This window comes from Heterocephalus glaber, unplaced genomic scaffold (genome assembly GCF_053883595.1).
Source record: "Heterocephalus glaber isolate CG9 unplaced genomic scaffold, H.glaber_assembly_v1.0 deba00001608, whole genome shotgun sequence".
NCBI lineage: Eukaryota > Metazoa > Chordata > Mammalia > Rodentia > Bathyergidae > Heterocephalus > Heterocephalus glaber.
In genome coordinates this window covers 11,189,480-11,214,982 of record NW_028258379.1, presented here as the reverse complement: position 1 = coordinate 11,214,982, position 25,503 = coordinate 11,189,480, and the positions used below count along the sequence as shown (strand labels likewise).

The following is a 25,503-nucleotide window of genomic DNA, read 5'->3' as shown; positions in this document are numbered from 1 at the left end:
GGATACATCAGTCTAGGTTGTAGGTTATTTTCATTAAGGGCTTAAAATACTTAATTCCAGGTTCTCCTTGACTTGAGGGTTTGTGTCGAAAAGTGTGCTGTGATTCTGATGGGCTTTCCTTTGTCTGTGATTTGTTTCTTTTCTCTAACTGCCTGTAGTATTTTGTTCTTCTGTAAGGTTTTTGGGATCTTGACTATTATATGTCTAGGTGTAGATTTTTTTCTGTTTTTTGCTTTTTGTTTTTGTACTGGGGATCGAACTCAGGACCTTGTGCTTTCGAAGCTGGCGCTGGAACCATTGAGCTAAATCCCCGGCCCTATGTGTAGATTTTTTTGGATCATGATTATATGGCTATATGCCTCACTTAGCGGTACGTCAAATTCTTTTCCTCTGCTTGGGAAGTTTTCTGCCATTTCTTCTATGAGCAGTTTTTTTATGTCATTTGTACTTTCTCCAGCTTTTTCGTGGAATCCTATCGGTCTTATTCTTCTTTGCATCATGTAGCATCTGCTGGATTGATTTCTCACGGTCCCTTACTATTTTTTTTAAAAATCTCTCTTTTCATGGTCACTAACTGCAATCCTGTCTTCTATATCTGATATTCTGTCTTCACATTGGCTCATTCTGCTGTGAATATTTTCAGTGGAGTTTTTAAAATCCTGGATATCTGCTTGAATTCTTTTCATGTATTCCATTTCTTTCTTATGTTGGATGTTCATGGTTTACATTTCTTTTCTGTGCTGGGAATTCATGGATTTTGTCATGGTCCTGAGCTTATTTATTTATTTATTTATTTTTGGTACCAGGGATTGAACTTGAGACCTAGCACTTGCGAGGCAGGCACCAGAACCACTGAGCTAAATCCCCGGCCCCCTGAGCTCATTTTTTTTTCCCATTAAGTTTGGTACATTTTAGGTATAAAATACAGTTACATTCATCATTGGGATCTTGTACCATTACATGAGTATCTTGGTTCTTTTTTTTTTCCCTTCCCTTGCCCTCCCTTCACCCCCTCCACCCTTCCCTATTTGCAAAGATTTTGTTTCCATTTTTTTCCTTTTCTCATATTTTTTCTTTTCCCTTTTTTCCTTTCCCCTACCCCTCCCACTTCCCCTGCTCCTTTAGACCTTTTCTTCCTGTTACACAATATCAATTATACATTTTTAAAATTACAATATCAAGATCTAGGAGACATTACCACAGATTTTACAGAATTTAAAAGGATATAGAAAGCATATTACAAAAATCTGTTTTGAAATAAATTTGACAACTTCTAAGAAGTACCTTGGAAGACAAATTAATGAAACTAACTCTGGAGGAAATATAAAATTTGAATAGCATCTATTAAAGAAAGTATATTCCTAGCTTGAAAACCTACCTATATGACAACAACAGGCTCATATACATTTTAACTGATAAATTATATCAAACAACTAAGGCAGAAAAAAGAAGGAACATTTCTCCCCTCATTTTAGGAACTCAACATTGTGCTAATCCTAAAACTGGATAAAGATGATAGAAGAAAAAAGTATGAACATAGATAGAAATTTATTTAACAAAACAAACTATTAGAAATCAGATCTGGCAGTATGTAGAAAGTGGTTTTGTTATAGGGATGGCAGTGTTGGTTCAGCATTGAAGATCCACCCCCAAAAGTCATCATTTTAACAGAGAAAAGGAAAAAGCCATATGATCCTGTCACAAGTTGGAGAAAAAGTATTGGACTAAATTCTACAGCTGTTCATGGTAAAAGCTATCAGGAGACTAGAAGTAGAACAGAACCTTCTCAGCAGATTAAAGACATGTACTCCATACTTCCAGCGAGAACACCTTATATGAATGGAGAAAATATAATGCTTTCTCCTTAAGGTGGGGAACAAGGGCAGATATGCTTACTCTTTATCTGTCCATTAAACTTTGAAACCTAGGCCCCACCAACATAGTCTGGCAATAAAATGACACAATTAGGATAGGATTGGCAAGGTAGAAGCAAAATCTTTATATGTAGATGAAATGATCATCTACAGAGAAAATACTAAGAAATCTCTAGGAGCCCCTAGAACTTGTATTTGAATTTAGCAGGATTAGAAAACACAAGGTATATATAAAAATTCAGGTCTGTGTATACTTGCTATAAATGAAGAATTGGATATTGAAATTTAAAAGTTATGTAGGAGTACAAAGGACCTAGAAAAGTTAAAAAAAAAAACCAAAAAACAAAAACAGTGTTGGAAGACATTTAGTACCTAATTTTAAGACTTCTTCTAAAGCTACAGTAATCAAGGCAGTGTTGGTGTAAGGAAAGACATATAGATCATTGGAATAAAACAGAGAATCTAGAAATAGAACCACACATATATGGCCCACTGTGTTTTGAAAGATTATTTAACATTAGCATTTTATAGCATATAAACTCAATTCAAGAGCCAAGGAAAAGATAGTGTTTTCAGCAAACGGCACTAGAACACCTGGTATCCGTGTATAAAAAATTAAGATCAACCCTTTATTTCCATACATGAAAATAACTTGAAGGGAGCTATGAACCTAAATAAAGCCTAAAAGTATAAAACTTTAAGAAGAAATTATAAGGGAAAATGTTTATGAATTCAGGGTAGGCAAGAATTACCTAGGATACAAAAGACATGATGTATAAAACAAAAAAATTGATGAATGAGATTCCATCAAAATTTAGAACCTTAAATGACATCATTAAAATGAAAAGTAGTTCTTAAACAGACCATATTTGCAATGCATATAACCTATGACCAGAATATATAAAGAATTCTTAGAGCTCATTAATAGACAACCCAATTAAAAAGTAGACATAAGAAGATGATAAATAGCCAGTATAGCACAAGGAAAGGTGTGCAACTCTAGAATCAGAAAAACACTAATCAGTACAATAACAAGATTGAATTGTACACTCATTAGGGAGATGAAGTGAAAAGTTTTAAAAGCCTTGTCATGACTTTTTCTTTTTGTTGGATTCTCCCCCTTTGCATTTAATTTGTCACACCCAGTGGATTCATTCTTCTGGGTTTCCTGAGGTTGTGATCCTCATAGTCTTTTCCTAGGGTATTGTCTAAAATATTTTGGAGTGCCGGTTTGATATTCATGAAGTTCCTGAGGTGCTCTTTATCATGAAAGTATCTGATTTCTCCATCAATTTTGAAAGATAGTTTTGCAGGGTACATCAGTCTGGGTTGGAGGCTGTTTTCCTTTAGGGCTTGAAATACATCACTCCAAGCTCTTCTTGCTTTGAGGGTTTGCATTGAGAAGTCTGTGATTCTGTTGGGCTTTCCTCTGTAGGTGATTTTTTTCTTTTCTCTCACTGCGTGTACAATTTTGTTCTGTTGGATTTCTGGAATCCTAACTATTATATGCCTATGTGTAGATTTTTTTTGATCAAGGCTATTTGGAGTCCTATATGCCTCATTTATCTGTATGTCAAATTCTTTTCCCCTGCTTGGGAAGTTTTCTGCCATCACTTCTGAGAACAGTTTTTTTATGTCATCTGCACTCTCTCCTGTTTCTTCATTGACTGCAATCAGTCTTATGTTATTCTTCCTTGCATCATCTAGCAGCTGCTGGATTGATTTCTCATGTTCCTTTACAATTTTAAAGCAATTTTTCTTTTCCTGGTCACTAATTGCAATCTTTTCTTCTATATCTGAAATTCTATCCTCACATTGGTTCATTCTGCTGTGCAGACTTTCAATGGAGTTTTTAATCTCCTGGAAATCTGTTTGCATCTGTTTTATGGATTCCATTTGTTTCCTATGTTGGGATTCCATCATGTTCCTGAGATCCTCTATTTTTTTATCTGTGTCCTCTCTAGATTTATTAATCATGTCTTGCACCATGAGCACAATCTTCGCTGTTATCTGAGTAATTATTTCTGATTTCATTTTTCCCAGATTCTGTTTTGTTGCCAGTTCAGAGAGTCCAGGTAGTTGAGTATTAGATGGTTCCATCTCGTTTCCCTTTGGAGTTTCTGTAGGTGATCCAGATGTCTGTTTTTGAGGCTTGTTTACGTGTCTTCTCATTTCCACCGGGGGGGGGGGGCGGTGTGCTTCTGGCGCTCGCGCGGCTCACCTTCTCTGCCCTAGGAGCTTGGGGTGGTGCTGGGGGAGCTTCCCTCCGGGTGCTGGGACCGGCTCAGCTTCTCTGCCCTAGGAGCGTGTGATCTCATCTTCATATTTAACAGGTGTTCTCCCTCATCTCATTGCAACCTACCACCACCCCTCCCGTTTCCAAGTCATCACTTATCATCTTCAATTTTTTTTTAAAAGACAAGGTCTCACTATGTACTCTAGGCTGGCCTTTTACTCAAAGAAATCCTCTTACCTCAGCCTTCTGTGTCTTTACTTTTGGATAGCATGCTAATGAAGCATCTTTTACTTGATATCCAGGGAGAGCTTGACACTGCATTGTGATCACTGCAGTTGCCTCTCACATAAATGGCTACTGGTGAATATGGGGTTCTTCCCTAGGTGTGCAAGTCCTTTGGGCAACTATCCATTTTCCATCACTGTATTCTGGCAGATCAAAAATTCCAAGAGGAGAATATTTACACTAAGAAAAACCCTAGAAACTGTCAGAATATACTCCATGGATGCAACTATCAGTTTTAAACTACCAAGGAAACACTTTTCAAGAAAAAATTATCTTCAAAATGCGGCAGGAATCCAAGAAAATTTGTGCTAAAATATTGTCAACAGGAGTTAAAGAGACAGAGACATGACCAAACAAAGATATAGGCTTAGCGAATTTCCTTTGAAAAAATTCTTACAGAGTTAGAATATAGCCAGATATTCTAATTCACAGCTCTCTAATCCTGTCTCTCATATAGTCCTTATATAGAGACAATTGAACCAAGTTTTTGCCACTTCATGACAGCATGGCTACCCTACTAATTCCAATTATACCTCATTTGCTTTTGAGATCTCATTAGAAAAGCCTTTATTGTACACATTTCTACCAACATTCTGTTCATGATCACTTAGATCATCTCTACATTTTAGGCTCTTTTGCTAAGATGCTCTCCATCTGGTCCCTCACTAAAATCACCCTCAATGTTCCATTCATGACCATCTGGGGTTTTTCTAGCCTGCTCCACAAAACTCATCAGACCTCTGCCCACTACCCAGATCCAAAGCTGCTTCCCTATGTTCATGTATTTGTGACATTGACTCCACATTCCTCTGTGCTAATTCCTATCTTATCCTGTGAGTGGTGTTATAACACAATAGGATGGACTGGGTAATTTATAAGGAAGAGTAATTAATTTCTAGAAATCTAGAGGCTGTGAGGTACATGATCATAGTGTTAGCAAGCTAGGTGTCTCATAAGCATTCAGTTACCACTTCCAAGCTGGTGCCTTAAAAGACATCATCTCCTGTAGGTGAGTTTATACAACTGTAGTCTTCACATTAAGGCATTAAGACTTGCTACATCACAAACCACTTATGTGCTTAAGTTACCACTGATGCACTAACTTAACATTAAAGAGAAAATGCCAAAGACATTATTTTTTTAAATTGTTTATTGGTGCATTTTAGGTATACAATACAGTTACATTTATCATTGGGATCTTGTACCTTTACATGATGTATCTTGGTTCTTATTTGTTCCCCATTCCCCTGCCCTCAGTTCACCCCTTCCACCCTTCCTTATTTACAAAGACCCAATGACATTATTTTGGAATACCCCAAGTTTAGCACAGAATGAGAATAACAATGAGACTAATAGCATCCAGCATGTATTACATGCCTAACACAAAATAAGCCTTTCTTGGGTACTTTCTTTTCATCAACACAATGATTTGAAGCAGTAAATTTCATTTCTGAATATAGAATGTAGACCTTGAAACTCTGAAAGATTAATTCTTTGCCTATAATAGTCAAGAAGTGATAGATGCCCTATTGAAATTAAAGGTAGTAAGGAACCACTCAGCTTCTCTGAAATTTGGAATCCAGACATCGGAAGAAAAGAACTTGGATGAACAAAAAAACGGGGGGTAGACCCCCAGGAATGGGAAGGATCTGATGGGAAAATTAAAACCTACAGAAAAACTGAAGAGACAGAATACAACACAGAGAAGAGAAAGGGCAGTCTGCACTTTCTCACTGGCTCCTCACTCCTGGCTCATGGGAAAGGGAGACTGAATGTACACAGACAAAGCTGGGGATCCCAGAAGGCTTCAAGGAGAAACATGGCAGTGGAATGGACCAGTAGGTTCATGAGCTGCAGGGAGAGTATGGAGTTCTGCTCCCATGTGAGCCCTTCAACAGACAACAACTGGGGAGTGACTCCAGTCCGAACACCTGCCGTGTTCGTGGAGAGAGTGCTTCCGTGAGATGCCATTCCAATGAAGGGTTGAACAGTTGAACCTGGGATTCAGAGCAGCCATGGGATGGGTTCACTTCAGGGGGTCCAGTGTTACATTCCCACACTTACTGGGTGAGAGGCAGCTGTGATCAGTCTTGAAAGAGACCACCTGAGAGATTTGAGCTAAAGGACACAGACCTGCCCACCCTCCCAGCCAGAGGCCAGACCCAGCTTCAGTTGCTCTGGATTTGAAAGTCAAAGAATTCACACCTTTGCCTTAATCCTACTGACTGGTAGGGCCTGCATCCAGCATGGATTTGGGGTCTGACTGCATTCTTTATCTCCCAGCACGTATGGGAACATGTCTTGACTTAGACATTGCCTCAGAATTGTAGGTCTCAGAGGAAAACCACACATTCAAATCACAGAGAAATTTCTTTTTCTATTCTTTTATTCCTTTCGTTCTTTTTGTAAATGTATGCATTTGGGGGAAGGTTCTTTCTTTCTTTCTTTCTTTCTTTCTTTCTTTCTTTCTTTCTTTCTTTCTTTCTTTCTTTTCTTTCTTCTTTCCAACTTTCTCCTTCACTAGTTTATTGAGCTTTAGGGAATGTACCTTTGTCCTTCTTCCTGTCTTCTTATTTCTTTTTTCTTATTTTATGTTTCCTCTTCTCTTTTAACATTTATCCCTTTAATTATTTTCTCTTATTTTTTTCCCTATATAATTTCTTTTTTCTCTATCTTTTTTCTTTTATCTACTATTTCTCATGAGTTTTTTCTCTTATCTTTAGCTAATTCTATATACAACTTTCTTTTTTTTTTTTTTACAGTACCAGGAATCAAACTCAGGACCTTGCACTTGCAAGGCAGGTACAGTGCCTCTGAGCTAATTCCCTGGCCCTATACACAGCTTTCTATTCCCCAATAGGATCCTTTATACCATTTTTCTTGCCTCTTTCATATATAATTTAAGGTTCCAAATTTATCTCACACATCCCCTGTTCCCAAACCCTATATGTTTACTAGTATAATGGTAAAAATTTCTTAATCATTAGATACAGTGGTACCTCAGTTCATAAACTTAATTCATTCCGTGACTCTGGGGAAGATGACCATATTTGTGTTCATGTGGGGAACGTTACCATGTTTGTGTTCATACTCCAGTGCAGAGTTCATGAAGCAAACTTTTGTCAAATGTTTCTGAGATGTATTGGTGAACCAAGGTATTATTGTAGTTCACTCTATAAAATTACTGCTGATTGCTTTGCTATCATTAGCAGATATACAGGGGTCCCATTTCCCACACATTAGCCATAAGTCAATATCTGGGTTGTCTTAATGTTTATGCCAAAATTGTAGATTTTGTCCGTAGGGTTAAGGGCAGTACATAATTGGTTCTTATGGTACGTTAACATCCACTTTGTCTTGGACAATCCTACTGTAGCTGATTTGTTTGGATATAGCCAGAGCACATAATTGTTGCTATTTCTCTAAGTCAACACTCAGATTACCTTTGTGACATTAACAATACTAATTACACTGCATCCTCTCCTCCCAAATTAACCAAGGTGGCTGAACCTTCAGGCTGAGGCAAAGGACAATAGTTAGCCATGCCCAAAGTACATCACTGAAAAGTGACTGACTAAAGAGATCTCTATACTAGCAAAAAAGTGTTTACATTGTGAGTGTCCAGAAACAGCAGCACAAAACAAAACAATAGAAACATGAGAAGGTAAGGCAACAACATGCCTCCTCAAACTCCTAATACCTCTACAGAGAACCAAGGGGAAGAATAGGATCAGCACACAACCAAATTGCTTGAAAGGAGAAGAGAGGAGGTTAGGAAACAGGTCAAACAGGTACCCAGTGGGATCACACAAGATATGCCTAAACAGACAATGGAAGTAATAACCAAAATGATCCAGAAGCTTTCAAAAGATTGATCAAAAGCTGGATGAGTGAAATAAAATGGTACAAAAAATGGATGAACAGTTTAGCAAAGAATTAGAGTGCAGGAAAAGGCATCTATTAGATATCCAGAAAAATAGAAATTATATTGAAAATATGGTCAGAAAAGTAACCAGTGTGAGGACAGAATTTCAGAAGTATAAGACAATGATGCCTTCAAAGACCTACTAAAGATATCTTTAAAAGTATCAAGGCAACATGAAAAAAGGATCCAACAGCTGGTAGATGGTGCAAAGAAGACTAATATCTAAGAGTAATTGGAATAAGTAAAAAAAGGAGAAGACCACAAATGGCATAAAAAACTTCTTCACAGAAATCATGGCAAAAATGTCCCAAATATAGGGAAAGAAACACAGATAAGTGAGGCATATAGTACCTCAAATAGCCGTAGCCAAAAGAAATCCTTTCCACATCATGTTATACTCAAAGTACCAGAAGTCTATCATAGAAACAAAATCTTGCAAGCTGATAAGAGACTGATGACAAATAACACATAAAGGTAAACCAATTACAGCAGACTCCAACACAAACATTAAAGGCTAAGGGGGCTTGGAGAGAGGTGTTTCAAGCTTAGCAAGATAACAACATCCAACCCTGAGTGATATATCCTGCAAAACTTTCCTTCAAAATTGATGAAGAAATAAGGTATTTCCAGGGCAGGAGCACCTCAAGAAATTCATGACCTCCAAACCAACATTACAAAAAATTCTCAAGGATACCCTAGAAAGAGACAATGAAACCAACAAAGCCAATAAGTCTAATAAGAATAAGTACACTTGGGCTGGGGATTTAGCTCAGTGGTTTCACTGGCTGCTGCCCAAGCGCAAGGACCCGAGCTTGGTCCCCGGTACCAAAAAAAAAAAAAGAGCACTTAATAAATGTCTGCTGATACTTAAAAAAGAAAAAAAGAATAAGTACACTTGGTGAGGTGAGCAGCTAAGCAAAAGGAAAAAAGAAGGAAAGAAATCAGCAACAGGAAAACAATGCAATGACAGGAATAAGTCAATAGCTCACAGTAATAACTCATTGTGAATGGTCTCAATTCCCCAAGCAAAATACACAGATTGGCAGAATGGATAAAAAGGAAAACCTAATAAAATGCAGTATACAAAAAACATTTATTTCAAAAAGAAATTTACAGATTAAATATCAGTGGGTGGAAAATATTTCATGCATTGGGAACCTAGGAAAAAGCAGGAATATCTACCCTAATTTCAGCCAAACTGAATTTCAATCCAAAGTTGATCAGAAGAGACATAGAAGGTCGCTGCATATGGGTTAAGGGAACAATTCAATAGGAAGTGATGACAAATATAAACATATATACACTAAATGCTGGCATGCACAACTTCATAAAAGAAACATTAATGGACATGAAAAATTAGATGAACACCAGTAGAGTTGTAATGGGGGACCTCGATACCCCACTGTCCACTATCATGTCTATTCAATATAGTTCTCAAAACATTAGCTAGAGCAGTTAGACAAGAGCAAGAAAGAAAAGGGATACGGAGAGGGAAGGAAGAAGTTAAATTGTCATTATTTGCAGATGACATGACCCTCTACATAAAAGATCCCAAAGACTCCATCACAAGACTCCTAGAACTAATATCTAAATTCAGTAGTGTAGCAGGATACAACATCAAGCCCCTAAACGCAGTAGCATTCCTGTACACCAATAACAAACTCATTGAGTGGGAAATTATAGAAATAATATAATATAATTATAGAAATAACGTAATGTGGGAAAATGAAGGGGCAGTTTACACCTTCTCCCTGGCTCCTGACTTAGGGCTAATGAAAAAGGTGGGCTGAATCTACAAGAGATGTGATGAATGCAGAGGCCTCCAAAAGCTCTCAGAGAAACCCATCAGTGGAATGGAGCAGCAGATGCTGTGAGCTACAATCCTTGGTGAGTGACTCCAGCACTGGCGCCTGCCGTTTCTTCTGAAGGAAGGCCCTGACTGGGAGTGGCCAGGGGCTGGCTTTCTTTTTTCCATTAAGTTTATTGGCACATTTTAGGCATACACTACAGTTGTATTCATAATTGGGAACTTGTACCTTTACATGATGTATCTTGGTTCTTATTTTTTGGCTGGCTTTATTTCAGGACTCCCAGCTTTACACTCTCGGAGCGATTGGGTGGGAGTCAGCAGCTGGAGGTATGTGTTGTCAAGGAACTGTGATGAGGCTGGCAAGAGACAATGTTTTGAGCTAAAGGACTCAGACCCTACCCCTGTGGTCAGAGGCCAGGTTTAGTCTGAATCTGCTTGAAATTAAAAGCCCTGGGGTTAATGCCTCAACCCTGCTCCTACTGCCTGCTTTTTGGTGACCGTATCCAGTGCAGACCTGGGCTTTGACTACTTTCTTTGTCTGCTAGCGAGAGCGTGGACACTTCTTTAATTGGTCTTTTCCCTGAGACTGTGCCCCAGAAGATAACCACACATTTGAAACCACAGAGAAATTCTTTTTTTTCCTCTCTTTTTCTTCACTTTCTTCCTTCTTCAACAGTTTCCTGGGGCTTAGGTAACCTTCCTTTGCCCCCGTCTTGCTCCTAATCTTTTTCTTCTTTATTTTTTTCTCTTCTTCCTTCCAATTTTTCTCCTTTTTCATAGTTCTCGCTTAGCTTCACTGATTATAAATTTAAATTTCCTCCCTTTTTTCTTTTATTTTCTGTCTTGCCAGATTTATTTTCCTACTTTCCTCTAATTCTATAGATATCCTGCTACTCCCCACTAAGATCTTTTGTACCACTTTTCTCTCCTTAGAACATAGTTTAAATTTTCTCTTGCATTCCTCCATTCCCAAACCCCATATTTTCAATAGTATGACTGAAAAGCTTTGTTAACCTTTTGATAGTTATATTTGCAGAATTACTATTGAATTATTTTCTAGAATTAGTGAAGATTTTGTTGTCATATTTAGTACATATTAGCTATAGGTCACTTCCTGGGTTGTATTAATGTTTGTGTCACAATTGCTGACTTTTTCTCTACAATTAAGGATGGAACATAATTGATGCTTTTGGGTTGTTAATGTCTAATCTGTCTTGGGCTGTGCTACTCTGGCTGTTTTGCTTAATATTGGTAGGGTCATATACTTGTTGCTTTCTCTCTGTAAGTGCATAATCAGATAACTTTTGTGACAATAACAATACTAGAGTACATTCCTAGACAGCTTGGATGTTGGACTAATTACACTGCATCCTCACTTCTCAAATTAACCAAGCTGATCGAGTCTTTGGGCTGTGGCAAAAGATTATAGTTACGCGTGCCCAACTTACATCACAGAAAAGCAACTGAAGAGATCTCTGTACTGGTAACAAAATTTTTAGACTATAAACCTCAGCAAAAACCAAAAAAAAAAAAAAAAAGCACAAAACCAACACACATATGAGAAAAAAAAACAAAAAATGCCTCCCCAAACTCCCAACTCCTCTGAAGCTAATTCACAGAATACTGAAGGGCAGAATAGGATAAGGTATACACTTGAATTAATCAAAAGGATAGCAGAGGAGGTTAGAAAGCAGCTCAAAAAGTACTCCACGGGATAAGAGAAGATAAATAAACAGATACTGGAAGTAATAACTAAAAAGTGTCATGCCTGACCTGAGTGAGATCCTCTCAGCAAATAAGCCATCCTCATCAAACAACAGGAAACCACTAATGGACCATACTGCTTATTTGCACTTTTTAAAAGTATGTTGGGCATTTTAGAAATTATTTTCTTCACCCACTTACTTGTGTTTTTCTTTGATCTCTTATCATTTTATCTTTTAACTTCTTGAATTCTTTGAAATTTCAGCCACTTCAGTGTCTATGGGATTAGTTTTGGCAAGGTAGGAGCTTTTCTAGGAATCAGTTTCTGTATTTTCTCATTATAGTTGTGTTTCTATGCATAGGTTATATCTCCCACTATCTCATGGGGATGTTTTAAGTGAGTGGCTTTCTGTGTGATGTGCTTGTGGTTGCGGGTTTGTGTCTGTGAGAGTTCTCCCTTAGTCTCTCTAAATGCTAGGTTTAGACCCCTAACACCATTCAGAGAGGAGAGAATAACTACTAGTAACACTGACACTTGAGAAGCCAGTCCTATGTATTATCAACTTATTAGGAACTTCTTTGAGAGGATAATACTCTTCTGTTATACTAGGAAAAGACAGGGAGAGTAGTAAAATATGGTGGGGGAGAAAAACCCAAACCTCCTGGAAATGTAGGCTAATTGTAATACATATGTATAAAAATGAGGAGAAGATCAAAGGAAAAGGTAAAAAACAGAAAGAAGAAGTTTTAGGGATAGGAATTGAGAAACAGAAAAGCCATGTGGGAAAAATAAAGAAGAGAGCAAAAGGAAGAGATTATAAATGGAAGGGGAGACATAGGATACATATATCCATTTGTTGAATTGCTAGCTAAGCAACATTAGATATCATTACTGATGAGGACATATATTATTAAACACATGGAACATTACAAAATCAACCGCAGGGAACGTATACATATAGCTATGTCCATACACACATACATAATAAGACCAAACTCAAGCCAAAAAAAAAAAAAGTTTGAGGACAGTTATCCTGGTTCTTTGATTAGGGTGTATATTTTCAATTGGCTTCTCTATGCTGTTATCTTTAGGCATACATGGTTTGGAGTCTCTGGTGTTCTCAGGGTGCTGACAGGGTACTCATGTTCCTCCTTCTGTATTTCAGCCTCAGGTTTCTGATCACGCTCCTACCATGGGCTCTGCTACTTCCTTCCCCATATTCACTGCTCTAGTGCCCTGGAATCTTCAGTTTATAGTGATGCTTCTGTTCTGCCAAACTTCTCTTTCTGGTCCACAATATCAGTGGTATCAAGAGGACAGGCAGGAGGCTGTACCTCCATGTCCCATGCACCAATCTGATGACACCCCCCCATACACAGATAACTCCAGTATTCCTGTTTTCTGAGTTTCTATCTGCTCCATGATTTCAGTGGCTTCTTGGGACCATCAGGAAAGAGCTTCTGTAGGGACTGATCCAGAATGTTTCTTCCACCCTCAGTCACAAGCTTTCCAGTTGTTCAGCTTCTTGATGGTCTTCTCCAGCCTGTGATTTCTGTGGTATTGTGAATCAGCAGAAGAAAGTCCCTACCAGGGTCAATCTGGAAGTTTTTCTCCACCCATGCTTCTAACAGGTCAGAGTCGCTTCCAACCCTTGTATTTATCACTGTCTCACAGATCCCACAGGAACTGGTTCCATGTCCCTAGCCAGGACCGTGCCTTCCTCCTCTATCTGTACTGAGCCTCGCTGATCCTATCTCAGCCACTGCCTCTTGAATGTCTCATTAGCTGCACTTTCCATGGTTCTCTGGTCCATGGAGGGCTGCTTAGCAGGTCCTTCATTCATTGGTTATATGTCTCAGTGGGATCACTAGGCCCAGTGGACACTGGGTGGTGGCAGGTAGGCTGGATGTAGATTGGAAGCTGTTAGCCTTTTCCCTTAGAGGGATTTGTCCATTACCCAACAAGCCATATTCTCTACCTTGGTCCATAGGCACTGCCAGAATCTAGTGATGGCCCTGTTCTTTATATTAACCATGCCTGTCTGAATTTAATCTTTGTGTCTTCTCTTTCAAGTTGCCTTCCCACTGAGAAGCACTCATTCAACCGCTGCAGCTAGGTACCTGCTGACCATGGCAAGTGTCCCCGAGAAGCCTGTGAGTGTTTCTGTCTCTAGGCTGCCATAATAAGCTCTTGTAAAGATTTTCTTTTTTGGACTGGGGATTGAACTGAGGACCTCGGGCTTCCAAGGCAGGCGTGGCACCACTGAGCTAAATCCCTGGCCCAAGTGGAAAGATTTTGATTCATGGCTTCAGTCCATGGTGGACTGACTTCATTGCTATGGGCCCTGTACTGAGGTAGAATATCATGGCAAGGGGAACATGTGGCAGAGAAGGATATTTACCTAACGGCAACCTGTCTTGGCTGCAGAGCTTCTGCCAGTGCCATGGTACCACACATCATTAAGCATGGGGACAAAAGACACTCTTCAGTGACCGAAATATGGAAATAGGTCCGTAGCAGTAGGATGTATTGTTTGCATCACTTATCAAATAGCAATGTCTCTTCTCATTGACTGCTAGGAATGGCCTACCAAAGGCATAGCCTTTGGCACAGTGATAGCTCAAGATAATTCTCTAAAGGATTAAGTGTCATACTTCAGGATGCATATGTATGTTAAATCCAAGCCTCCTATTTGGAGTCTTCCAACAGGAAGAATATATAGGAACAACCACCAAAGAGGAGCAACTGGGTGGTTCTGCACATCTGCACTCTTCATGATCCTCTGGTGGTTTTTCTGTTTCCCTTCCCTGCAACTGTGTGTTCCGTGTGTTTGTAGGTCTCCGTCCACAAAGAGAATGCACTTTCCAGGGAGCACAGCGTGACCACCATGACAGTGCACCTACAGCTGGCATTGTCACATTTTAGACAACTCATGCCAATGTCCCAGGAGGTGGAAGGAGGGGTCATCATTCTGTGTAGGGGAACTGACCTACTGACCTTGAGTAGCATGCCAAGATGAGGCTGGTGATCCTCAGCAGAGGAATGGCAGATTATATGTGGAACCTACTGGGTTAATTTAGGAGGCAGTTGGAAATACCCTTGGGGAACAGTAATGTGAATGAATGCAAATAGCAATGGAGACCTGACAATATTTCAGCCCCGTCAGCGATGAGGATGTAAAAGATTTAAAATGCCCATTACGGCAAGTGCTCTGGCTCCACGTCTCCTTTCCCCTTTGCTCCCCTTTCTTTTTTGCCATATACCAGCCACATCCCTTGACTCGGCAAAAACCCCACAAAGTGTGAGCCTTGGTTACCAGAATACCATTGTGTTGGGTTTGGAGACTCCAACTCAGAGTAGGTAAACTGAAAGAAATCCCACCCACAAGTTTTAGTTAAGATGAGAACTAGAGTTACTTACGTTCTTTATACTTTCTGTCCTGTAAAATTCCCAGTGACTTCTCATTTGTGATGTCGTCTCAAGTGAATAAAGCCTTTAACTTCTATGTGGAAAAATTTATATATATATATACTATATATTATATATGTATATTCCTATATATATAAAAATATTATGTATCAAAGAAACTTAAATTACTTGAGTGGAGAGGTGAGTCCTCGTATTTCCTAATTGTTCATAGCATGGAGGCTGCATGCAGAGGACCGTAATATTGATTATACCCAAGGCAGGCAGTAAAGAGTTAACCCCACAATTGGCTTCTTTTGAGAAGTGAGTCTGGCTGAAGCCTACATGTAAAGGTCAGAGTAACTCGCACCCAAATTCTGTTCCCACAACTTAAACCTTCGGACAAGAACAATGTTCTAATTACATTCGTGTATTTTGTCTATTCTGTTCCTAATTTGAGATTGCTTTGTCTTGTCCTTTATGAGCCTTGTTCACATTAATTTCCACAGAAACCACTTGTTGCCTTTACCTTAATTGATTGTCAATAAAAGTCAGTGTCTGGGACTGGCCAGGGCCTTTGTTGGTTGCACCGGCACTGGTCGTCCTGGAACCCTGCTTTTGCTCTCGTAGTTCTGTCTCTCAGTGTATTTTTTTCTCAGGCCTGCATTGTACACTGGGCAGGTGGGTACTGGAACCTGACCTCAGGGGTCTCCAGCAGTTGCAGGTTTTATTTTTTAGGCCATCTGTTTTTCAGACCTAAGTCAATATTTTCTTTCTGATTTCTTTCGATGAGCAGAGAATTTAAGTGAGGCTGTTGTATAAACTATTTGTTTTACTATAGAAATACTGAATCAAGACAGTCACCTGGCCGAGTCTGTACCAATATACTGTCTGGCACAAAGTTGTAGTTTTGTTTGCTTACTCTCAATATAGTAAGAGTTCACAACATACAATCTTGAAGTGCAGTGGCCCTTTGGTTACTTGGAACACGTCAGACTTGTGCATTTTTGTGACTTCTTATAAGGGCAAAAAGCAAGGTGACACACCATGGATGGTGTATTTCAGTTGACTCCAAGAAGTCAAGCAAAAAAATTATTTCACAGCCTCTAGTCTCTTGAAACGTCTTTTTAATAGTCTGATATTCCTGTCACCCTGAAGGAACTGCTCATTTCTGTCTACTTCTGTTTCTTTTTCTTATACTCCTACTCCTTTTCCATCTCCCTTCTATCTTCATCTCTACTTTCCTTTTGGCATTCCTACTCTTTCTCCCCTACACTTCCAGTGACCTGTAACCATTTCACCTGCAGCATCAGCTCCCATTGCATAGGATAAAGCTCCACAAACAGGAAACAAATCCTGCAAAGGCTCACCCTGAAGGTTTCTGCACCAGTAATAACGGATTAAATGCAGTTGTGTAGAGAAGGATGCTGAGTCTGTCTCAAACCCCTGGCGACAATTAAATGACACTTTTAAGGATCGCTTCTATAATGCCTTAATGCCGACACTGCTGCCATTTTTGGTTTATAGCCCATTACTTGAACTATTAAATATTATTCATAAATACCAAGCTAGCAGGTCACACTCTGCCTGAAGTTACAGCAATTATTTCACTATTTTGAAGATAACTTGGCAGAATACTTGCTTGGCCTATGTAAGCTCCCAGGTATCATCCCTAGCTTCAAAATTAAAAGAAAAAGAAAAGAATTTTAAACACAAAGACACATTTTTATTCCCTCACAATTTTATTTCAAGATGACATCAGAATCACTAAAAGGTTTGTAATTCTGAGAGGGATCATTGATCATTTCTTCCAATAAATGCTGCTGTGATGTTTGTCAGTGTAGCTCCCGTAAATGTTTACTCAGAATCATGCAAATTTATCATGATACACTTTCTTTTCTATACTTCTTTTTATTTTGTAAGTACACTGACAAGAATTGCAGCCAGAAAAAGACCCAAGCGAATAATAATTAGAAGTAATTCCTGGTTTAGACTGACAATTATATGGGCTCGAATACCTTCTTCTCTGTCAGGTGGAGGGCCACTATCCACGCTGCCACCTGGTCCTTTATCTGTACAGTTTGGTGGTTTATAACCACGCAGACAGTGGCAATGCTTTTTATTATTACACACTCCTCTGAAATGGCACACCTGCACATCACAGTCAAAATATAAGTCTTGATGAAAAGTACAATTCTGATGAAGACAGTATTTTCCTGGGCCACAGGTTGCACCATCTACTACAAGTGCTATTTCTGGTATCTCTGTCCCATGGTGTACATCATAACCAAAACAGTGTTCCTCTGTATCTTCTTTTACTATTATATCATGACATGTAGTGTGCTCACCTCCCCCTGGAACATTTTCAGGACGACTACAGTGCAGTATTCCACAAAGAACGTCAGTAGGTAAACATTGAGCAGGCACACTTCCATGTCTCTGTAGCTTAAGTCCACAGTTTCCAAATCGGTCACCTATTGTGTTCAATTTCTCATAGCATAGAGATGAAGCATCTTTTACTTTGTATCCAAACAGAGCTTGACATTGCAAATCATGGTCACTGCAGTTTCCTCTCATACAAACAGCGTTTGGGGAACATGGGGTTCCATCTTGGATGTAAAAGTTGTCAGGACATTTCTCCACTTTCCCATCACAATGTTCCGGCAGATCACAAATACCAAGCTTGTCTCTGCAAATAGTTCCAGGACCAGCATATTTACAACGATAGCAGCAATCCCCCATGTCACACAGAGTGCCAGGAGTGAACAGACAATTGGTTCCACAACACGTATTTTTGGTACATTCTTTAAGGGAGCCACAGTCACATTCCTCTTTGTTATTTACTATCCTGTCTCCACAACGAGGAGCTACATAAGGAAAATTATAGTATGGAGGATATCTCACACTCAAGCAAGCATCATAACCATGAATCCTTTTGTGTAATGCTTCAAAAGAACAATTACTTGCTACATCATGAAGATCTGGCACAGGAGCCATAAGACAACTGGTTCTTCGAAAACAGGCACAACCTGCAGAGTCATGTCGCATTCCTATGTTATGACTTAGTGCATGTGCCAAAACTGATGCACCTAGAAATAGGTGATACCTTATTATAAACACATACATTGCTCCCCAATTCGCATTGCAAAGGCCTCCAGGGTTACTAAAATAAGTGGTGTTTGCTACTTTATGTCCTGTAAGAAGCATTGAAGTTGTATGAGGAATTTTGTGAAACCAAGCATGTAGTTTATATAAACCAAAGTTTGATATTGCAAGTCTAACTGGGATGGTTTGTAAGTCTACATAATCCCACCGTTCCCAAATGAACAAAACACGTACGTAGATATTTAAGCCCATTGGTCTGTAAATGCTATGTATTATGTTGTTTATAATCACTACATTCTCTACAAGACGACTGTAATTTTTCTCCTGCAGCCAGAGTGAGTTACTTATTGTGTAGTGAATATTTGCCTGTTTCATGTGTACTCGCCACAAATAGACAGGGGTTGCTCTTGGACTTTCAGCAAGTTTTACTTCTTCAAGTTCTTGAATTGCCTCTTCCTCTGGAATGGTACACCTTTCATCTTCCTCTGATGCATACTGTGACACAAGCTGAGAAACCACATGCTCAAATTTGGAAGAAGCTTCCAGTGGTTTGATTTCATAAGTAAAATCATCCACCTGCAGCATGCCACGCAGACCTCCAGAGCAGGTGTCCAGCGTGGCTGTGGAGCCAGGAACCCCCTCCAGGTAGCTGTAGTAGTAACAGTCTCAAGGGACAAACGGGTAGTCCTCTTGCATGGCCCCCTGGTCATTGTTGGTAATAACAGGAAAGTGTCTGGGCAGAAAGTTCTTCTTGAGCTTCATGCGGATCACGTGTCTTTGGCCGCGGAAGCGCATGCTGTAGGAGAGCTGGTCTGGCATCTTGCTTCCATCCACTCTGTGGGGCTCCTTCCTGGGGATCAAAACTTCGGAGGAAGTGAAGTGCCATATTGGTGGGTCATGGGAGCAGCAGGCAGGGCACAGGACTGCCCAGAACACAGGCAGGCAGAGAGCACCTGTCAGGAAATTCTGGGCCCAGGGAGGCCCCATGAGTAAGGGAGCCTTGGACCTAAGCCAGTGTAGTCAAGTGGGAGGCAGCCGAGGCTGTTCCTCAGACACCAACTTTCTGATCAGGCTGTTTTGGGGAGAGCAGAGTGAGGCTGTAGGCTTGGCCAAGGGAGGGGCAGGGCTAGTCTATTACCTAACAAAGGTGTGCTCGTCAAGGTTTTCTGTGTGTCAGTGCGCTGGAGACCACCTTAAGGTGGGACCCCTGGGGAAAGGAGAAAGTGGCAGCTACTTGGAAAAGTAGTGTATACCTGGGCTGAAGTGACTCCATACCTAAATAGAAGTTCTACATGGCCAAAGCATAAGTGGAATTGATGCAATATGGGAAATGTTCTGACTTTTTCCCTCAAACTAGAGTGAGGCAGGTGATTACCATGTAATTGAAGATGGACTTGCAAACAATAGAGAAGTCATACAAGGGGAAGAATAAGTTGGTTTTACACAGTTTTATGACGGATGTGATTTTTCACAAACTCATGAGATAAAGATTCAGCATTAATAAAGATGGACCCTCAACATTACTAAGAGTGTAAGAGGATGTTCATTTTTCTAGGAATTTTTAAAGTTTATGATCATTGAATGGAGTTTGGGTGGTCACTGAGGGAATGTTAGACTAAACAGTTGTCATGAAAAGAAAAATTAGGACATGAAACAAAGGTCCACATCAAGTTCAACCTTGTCTATGTTATGATTCAGAGATTTCAGTGCTAGGCGGTTAAATGCTTTGTCTTCTTAGTGTTCATAAGGGCTCTTACATTTATTCCACAGACTGGAAACAAAGAACCTGTCTTTGATAGGTGAATGGTTAAAAAAAATGATGTATTTATTCAGTGGGATGATCCTCAGTAATAATATGACATAGTTCTGGTAGGTGCAGAGCATGGATAAATCTCACATGTAATGTGATTAGAGAAAGAAACCACACCAAACAGAGCACCGAATACACAATTTAAATTGGATAAAGTCCTACAACATTCCAAACTCATCTATGTTACACTTAATGTAATCAGTATCTTCTTTGATTCTCCCCCCCCATTAACTTTATTGGTACATTTTAGGTATAAAATACAGTTACATACATCATTGGGATCTTGTACCTTTACATGAGTATCTTGGTTCTTATTTTTTTCCCCTTCCCCTGGCCTCCCTTCACCCCCTCCACCCTTCCCTATTTGCAAAGATTTTGTTTCCATTTTTTTCCTTTTCTCATATTTTTTCTTTCCCTTTTTTTTCTTTCCCCTACCCCTCCCACTTCCCCTGCTCCTTTAGACCTTTATTTCCTGTTATACAATAGCAATTATACATTTTTAAAATTACAATATCAAGATCTAGGAGACATTACCACAGATTTTACAGAATTTAAAAGGATATAGAAAGCATATTACAAAAATCTGTTTTGAAATAAATTTAACAACTTCTAAGAAGTACCTTGGAAGGTAAATTAATGAAACTGACTCTGGAGGAAATATAAAATTTGAATAGCACCTATTAAAGAAAGTATATTCCTAACTTGATAACCTACCTATATGACAACAACAGGCTCATATACATTTTGACCGAAAAATTATATAAACATTTAAAGCAGAAAAAAAAGGACCACTTCTCCCCTCATTTTAGGAAATCAATATTGTGCTAATCCTAAAACTGGAAAAAGATAATAGAAGAAAAAAGTATGAACATAGATAGAAATTTATTTAACAAAACAAACTATTAGAAGTCAGATCTGGCAGTATGTAGAAAATGGTTTTGTTATAGGGATGGCAGTGTTGGTTCACCATTGGAAGATCCACCCCCAGAAATCATCATTTTAACAGAGAAAAGGAAAAAGCCATATGATCCTGTTACTAGTTGGAGAAAAAGTATTGGACTAAATTCTACAGCTGTTTATGGTAATAAAAGCTATCAGGAGACTAGAAGTAGAACAGAACCTTCTCAACAGATTAAAGACATGTACTCCATACTTCCAGCAAAAATGCCTTGTATGAATGGAGAAGATACAATGCTTTCTCCCTAAGGTGGGGAACAAGGATAGATATGCCTACTCTTCATCTGTCCATTAAACTTTGAAACATAGGCCTAAACCAAAATAGTCTGGCAATAAAATGACACAATTAGGATAGGATTGGCAAGGTAGAAGGAAAATCTTTATATGTAGATGAAGTGATCATCCACAGAGAAAATACTAAGAAATCTCTAGGAGCCTCTAGAACTTGTATTTGAATTTAGCAGGATTAGAAAACACAAGGCATATATAAAAATGCAAGTCTATGTATACTTGCTATAAATAAAGAATTGGATATTGAAATTGAAAGTTATGTAGGAGTACAAAGGACCTAGAAGAGTAAAAAGAAAAAAAAAGAACAGTGTTGGAAGACATTTAGTACCTAATTTTAAGACTTCTTCTAAAGCTACAGTAATCAAGGCAGTGTTGGTGTAAAGAAAGACATATAGATCATTGGAATAAAACAGAGAATCTAGAAATAGAACTACACATATGTAGTCCGCTGAGTTTTGAAGGATTATGTAACATTAACATTTTATAGAATATAAACTTAATTCAAGAGCCAGGGAAAAGAGAGTGTTTTCAGCAAATGGCACTAGAACACCTGGTATCTATATATAAAAATTCAACCTCAACCCTTTATTTCCATACATAAAAATAACTTGAAAGGATCTATGAACTTAAATATGAAAGCCTAAAAGTATAAAACTTTAAGAAGAAATTATAAGGGAAAATGTTTATGAATTTAGGGTAAGCAAGAACTTCCTAGGATATGAAAAACTTGATGTACAAAAGAAAAAATTTGATAAATGAGATTCCATCAAAGTGTAGAACTTTAAATGACATCATTAAAATGAAAGGTAGTCCTGAAACAGATCATATTTACAATGACCAGAATATATAATATAAAGAACAATTACAGCTCATTAATAGACAACCCAATTAAAAAGTAGACACAAGAAGATGATAAATAGCCAGTGCAGCACCAGGAAAGGTGTGCAACTCTAGAATCAGAAAGATACTAATCAGTACAATAACAAGATTGAATTATACACTCATTAGGGAGATGAAGTTAAAAATTTTTAAAGCCTTGTCACGACTTTTTCTTTTTGTTGGATTCTCCCCCTTTGTGTTTAATTTGTCACGCCCAATGGATTCATTCTGCTGGGCTTCCTGGGGTTGTGATCCTCATTGTCTTTTCCTAGGGTATTGTCTAAAATATTTTGGAGTGCTGGTTTGGTATTCACGAAGTTCCTAAGGTACTCTTTATCATGAAAGTATCTTATTTCTCCATCAATTTTGAAAGATAGTTTTGCAGGGTATATCAATCTGGGTTGGAGGCTGTTTTCCTTTAGGGCTTGAAATACATCTCTCCAAGCTCTTCTTGCCTTGAGGCTTTGCATTGAGAAGTCTGCTGTGATTCTGATGAGCTTTCCTTTGTATGTGATTTGCTTCTTTTCTCTCCCTGCTTGTAGAATTTTGTTCTTCTGTTGGGTTTCTGGAATCCTAACTATTATATGCCTATGTGTAGATTTTTTTTGCTCAAGGCTAGTTGGAGTCCTATATGCATCACTTATCTGTATGTCAAGTTCTTTTCCCCTACTTGGGAAGTTTTCTGCCATCACTTCTGAGAACAGTTTTTTTTTTTATGTCATCTGCACTCTCTCCTGTTTCTTTGTTGACTCCAATCAGTTTAATGTTATTCTTCTTTGCATCGTCTAGCAGCTGCTCTATTGATTTCTCATGGTTCCTTACAATTTTGAAGCAATTTTTCTTTTCCTGGTCACTAACTGCAATTTTATCTTCTATATCTGAAATTCTGTCCTCACATTGGTTCATTCTGCTGTGTAGACTTTCAGTAGAGTTTGTAATCTCCTGGAAATCTGTTTGCTTCTGTTTTATGGATTCCATTTGTTTCCTATGTTGGGATTCCATCATGTTCCTCAGATCCTCTATTTTTGTTTTTTTTTTTTTTTGGGGATTGAACTCGGGACCTTGTTCTTGTGAGGCAGGCACCGGAAACACCAAGCTAAATCCCCGGCCCAATCCTCTATTTTTTTTATCTGTGTCCTCTCTAGATTTATTAATCATGTCTTGCACTATGGGCACAATCTTTGCTGTTATCTGAGAAATTATTTCTGATTTCATTTTTTCCATATCCTCTTTTGTTGCCAGTTTGGGGAGTCCAGGTGGTTGAGTATTAGATTGTTCCATCTCCTTTCCCTTTGAGGTTGATATAGGTGATCTGGAAGTCTGTTTTTGAGGCATGATTACATGTCTCCTCATTTCCACGGTGAGGAGGGTTGTTGCTGGCGCCCATGGGGCTCACCTCCTCTGCCCTAGGAGCAGTGGAATGGCAGCAGGGAGCCTCCTCCTGGGTGCTGGGATTGGCTCACCTCCTCTGCCCTAGGAGCAGTCGATCAGCATCTTCTTGATGTGGTTGTAATCAAATGGGGCATGGAGGGACCCTTCTGGGGTAATGGAGAATAGAATCAAATGTTCAAAGTGAGATGGTGTTTTCAAATAAAAACTCACTGAGCTAACTCCTGAAAATGTGGTGACACACATCTGTAATTCCAGCACCTGGGAAGTCGAGGCAGGATGATCCCTGTGAGTTTGAGACCAGCCTGTCTGAACTATGTAGTAAGACCCTGTCTCAAAAAAATAATAAAAAATTTTATTTATGTGGCATCCTAAATATACCTGAAATGAGTCAATTGTTTTAACAAAGCATCTGATTTTAGATTCTATGTGACCCTGTCAAGAAGCATGGCCCATCACTAACATACCTCTGAAGCCATCTCCTTAACTTTTCAAAAATCATTTCAACCAAAATCTGCATGTGAATGGATTCCACTGAGATAAGAACATTACTGAGTTCAACTAATCTCCTATGTTTTGTTTTTTGGATCACATCTTCTACCTGTGAACATTTAACAGTATTACTGAAAGACATATGAACATACTTGTGTTTAAATATGTTGTGTTCAATTCTGGAGGATTCTAAAGGAATCAATACAGGCAGAAACATGCACATAGACACAGAAAGAAGATGGCTGTCTGTAAGCCAGGCACAGAGGCCTGCAACATATCTTCCTCTCATGGCCCTCAGAAGGAACCAACCCTGCTGACACCTTGATCTGAAACCTGTTCACTGTTCACTTCCCTAAGTGTGAAAAACTGTATATCTGTTGTTTAAGCCTTTTGGCCTGCATTACTTTGTTATGGCAGTCTTAGGCAACATATACACAATGCTATCAGATTTTGCCTCTTGTATCAATTTTGAATCACTACTGTTAAAGTTGTAACAACTTAGGTCTTTGATATCTCATGGATAATTTACCCCTTCAGCATTATGAAATGGACTTGAATATCCTTAGCAATATTCACTGTCCTGAAATTCATTTTGTCTGATATTCACATAGCCTTTCCAGCTTTCTTTTGATTGAAGGTCATGTGCTTTATCCCATTCTGGCATACTTCCCAAACTGCAGCAGTTTCCAGGGCCAAGAGGCAGGAAGTCTGGCAGAAAATAATTGTATACTCAACAGTGGTTCTGGAATACTTCAAATGCTGGTCTTCTTCTTTAATGTTCCTCTTATACTTTGTTTTTCAGAGTCCTAAAATTGTTATTTAATGCATCTGTGGGAGTTAACTTGCTCTTACTCCATGAGATCTGAAGCCAGACCATTTCCTTTGTATTTTAAACATTTACCTCTTTTACACTTTATTTCCTTTCAACACATTATTATTATTATTTGCCTTAGTGCTTCTTTTAATATAAGCTTCATTTATGATAATTTAAAGCATTTTTTCTTGTCTCTTAATTGAGAAATTGAAATTGTTTTCATAGCATAGAATATGATTTTTTTTAAATGTGTGTATATTGTGGATTGGCTAAACTGAGCTAAGTAATATATGCATTATCTCATATATCATATTTTTTGGTGCTTAAAATCACTTTGCTTGCTTAAAATCCATTCTGTTTGTGATTTTCAAGTATGAAACACATTGTCATTAGTTATGTCAGCACAACGAACCATGGATCTCTTGAATATATTCTTCCCTTTTAAGTCAAATATGTTCCATTAACCAAAATCTTGCCATTTCACCTTCTATATCAACCACCATTCTACTCTTTGTGTGCATGAGTT

The 25,503-nt window shown here is 38.7% G+C and overlaps 1 protein-coding gene across 1 annotated transcript; it reads right to left on the bottom strand.

The window, feature by feature from the left end:
- Window positions 1-17,069: 17,069 nt before the first annotated feature.
- Window positions 17,070-19,383, bottom strand: LOC101725720 (disintegrin and metalloproteinase domain-containing protein 20-like). Its single transcript, XM_013065657.3, is given in 2 exon segments — window positions 17,070-17,166; window positions 17,169-19,383. Coding segments are annotated over 2 exon segments (2,223 nt in total). The 5' UTR covers window positions 19,333-19,383; the 3' UTR covers window positions 17,070-17,107.
- Window positions 19,384-25,503: the final 6,120 nt, after the last annotated feature.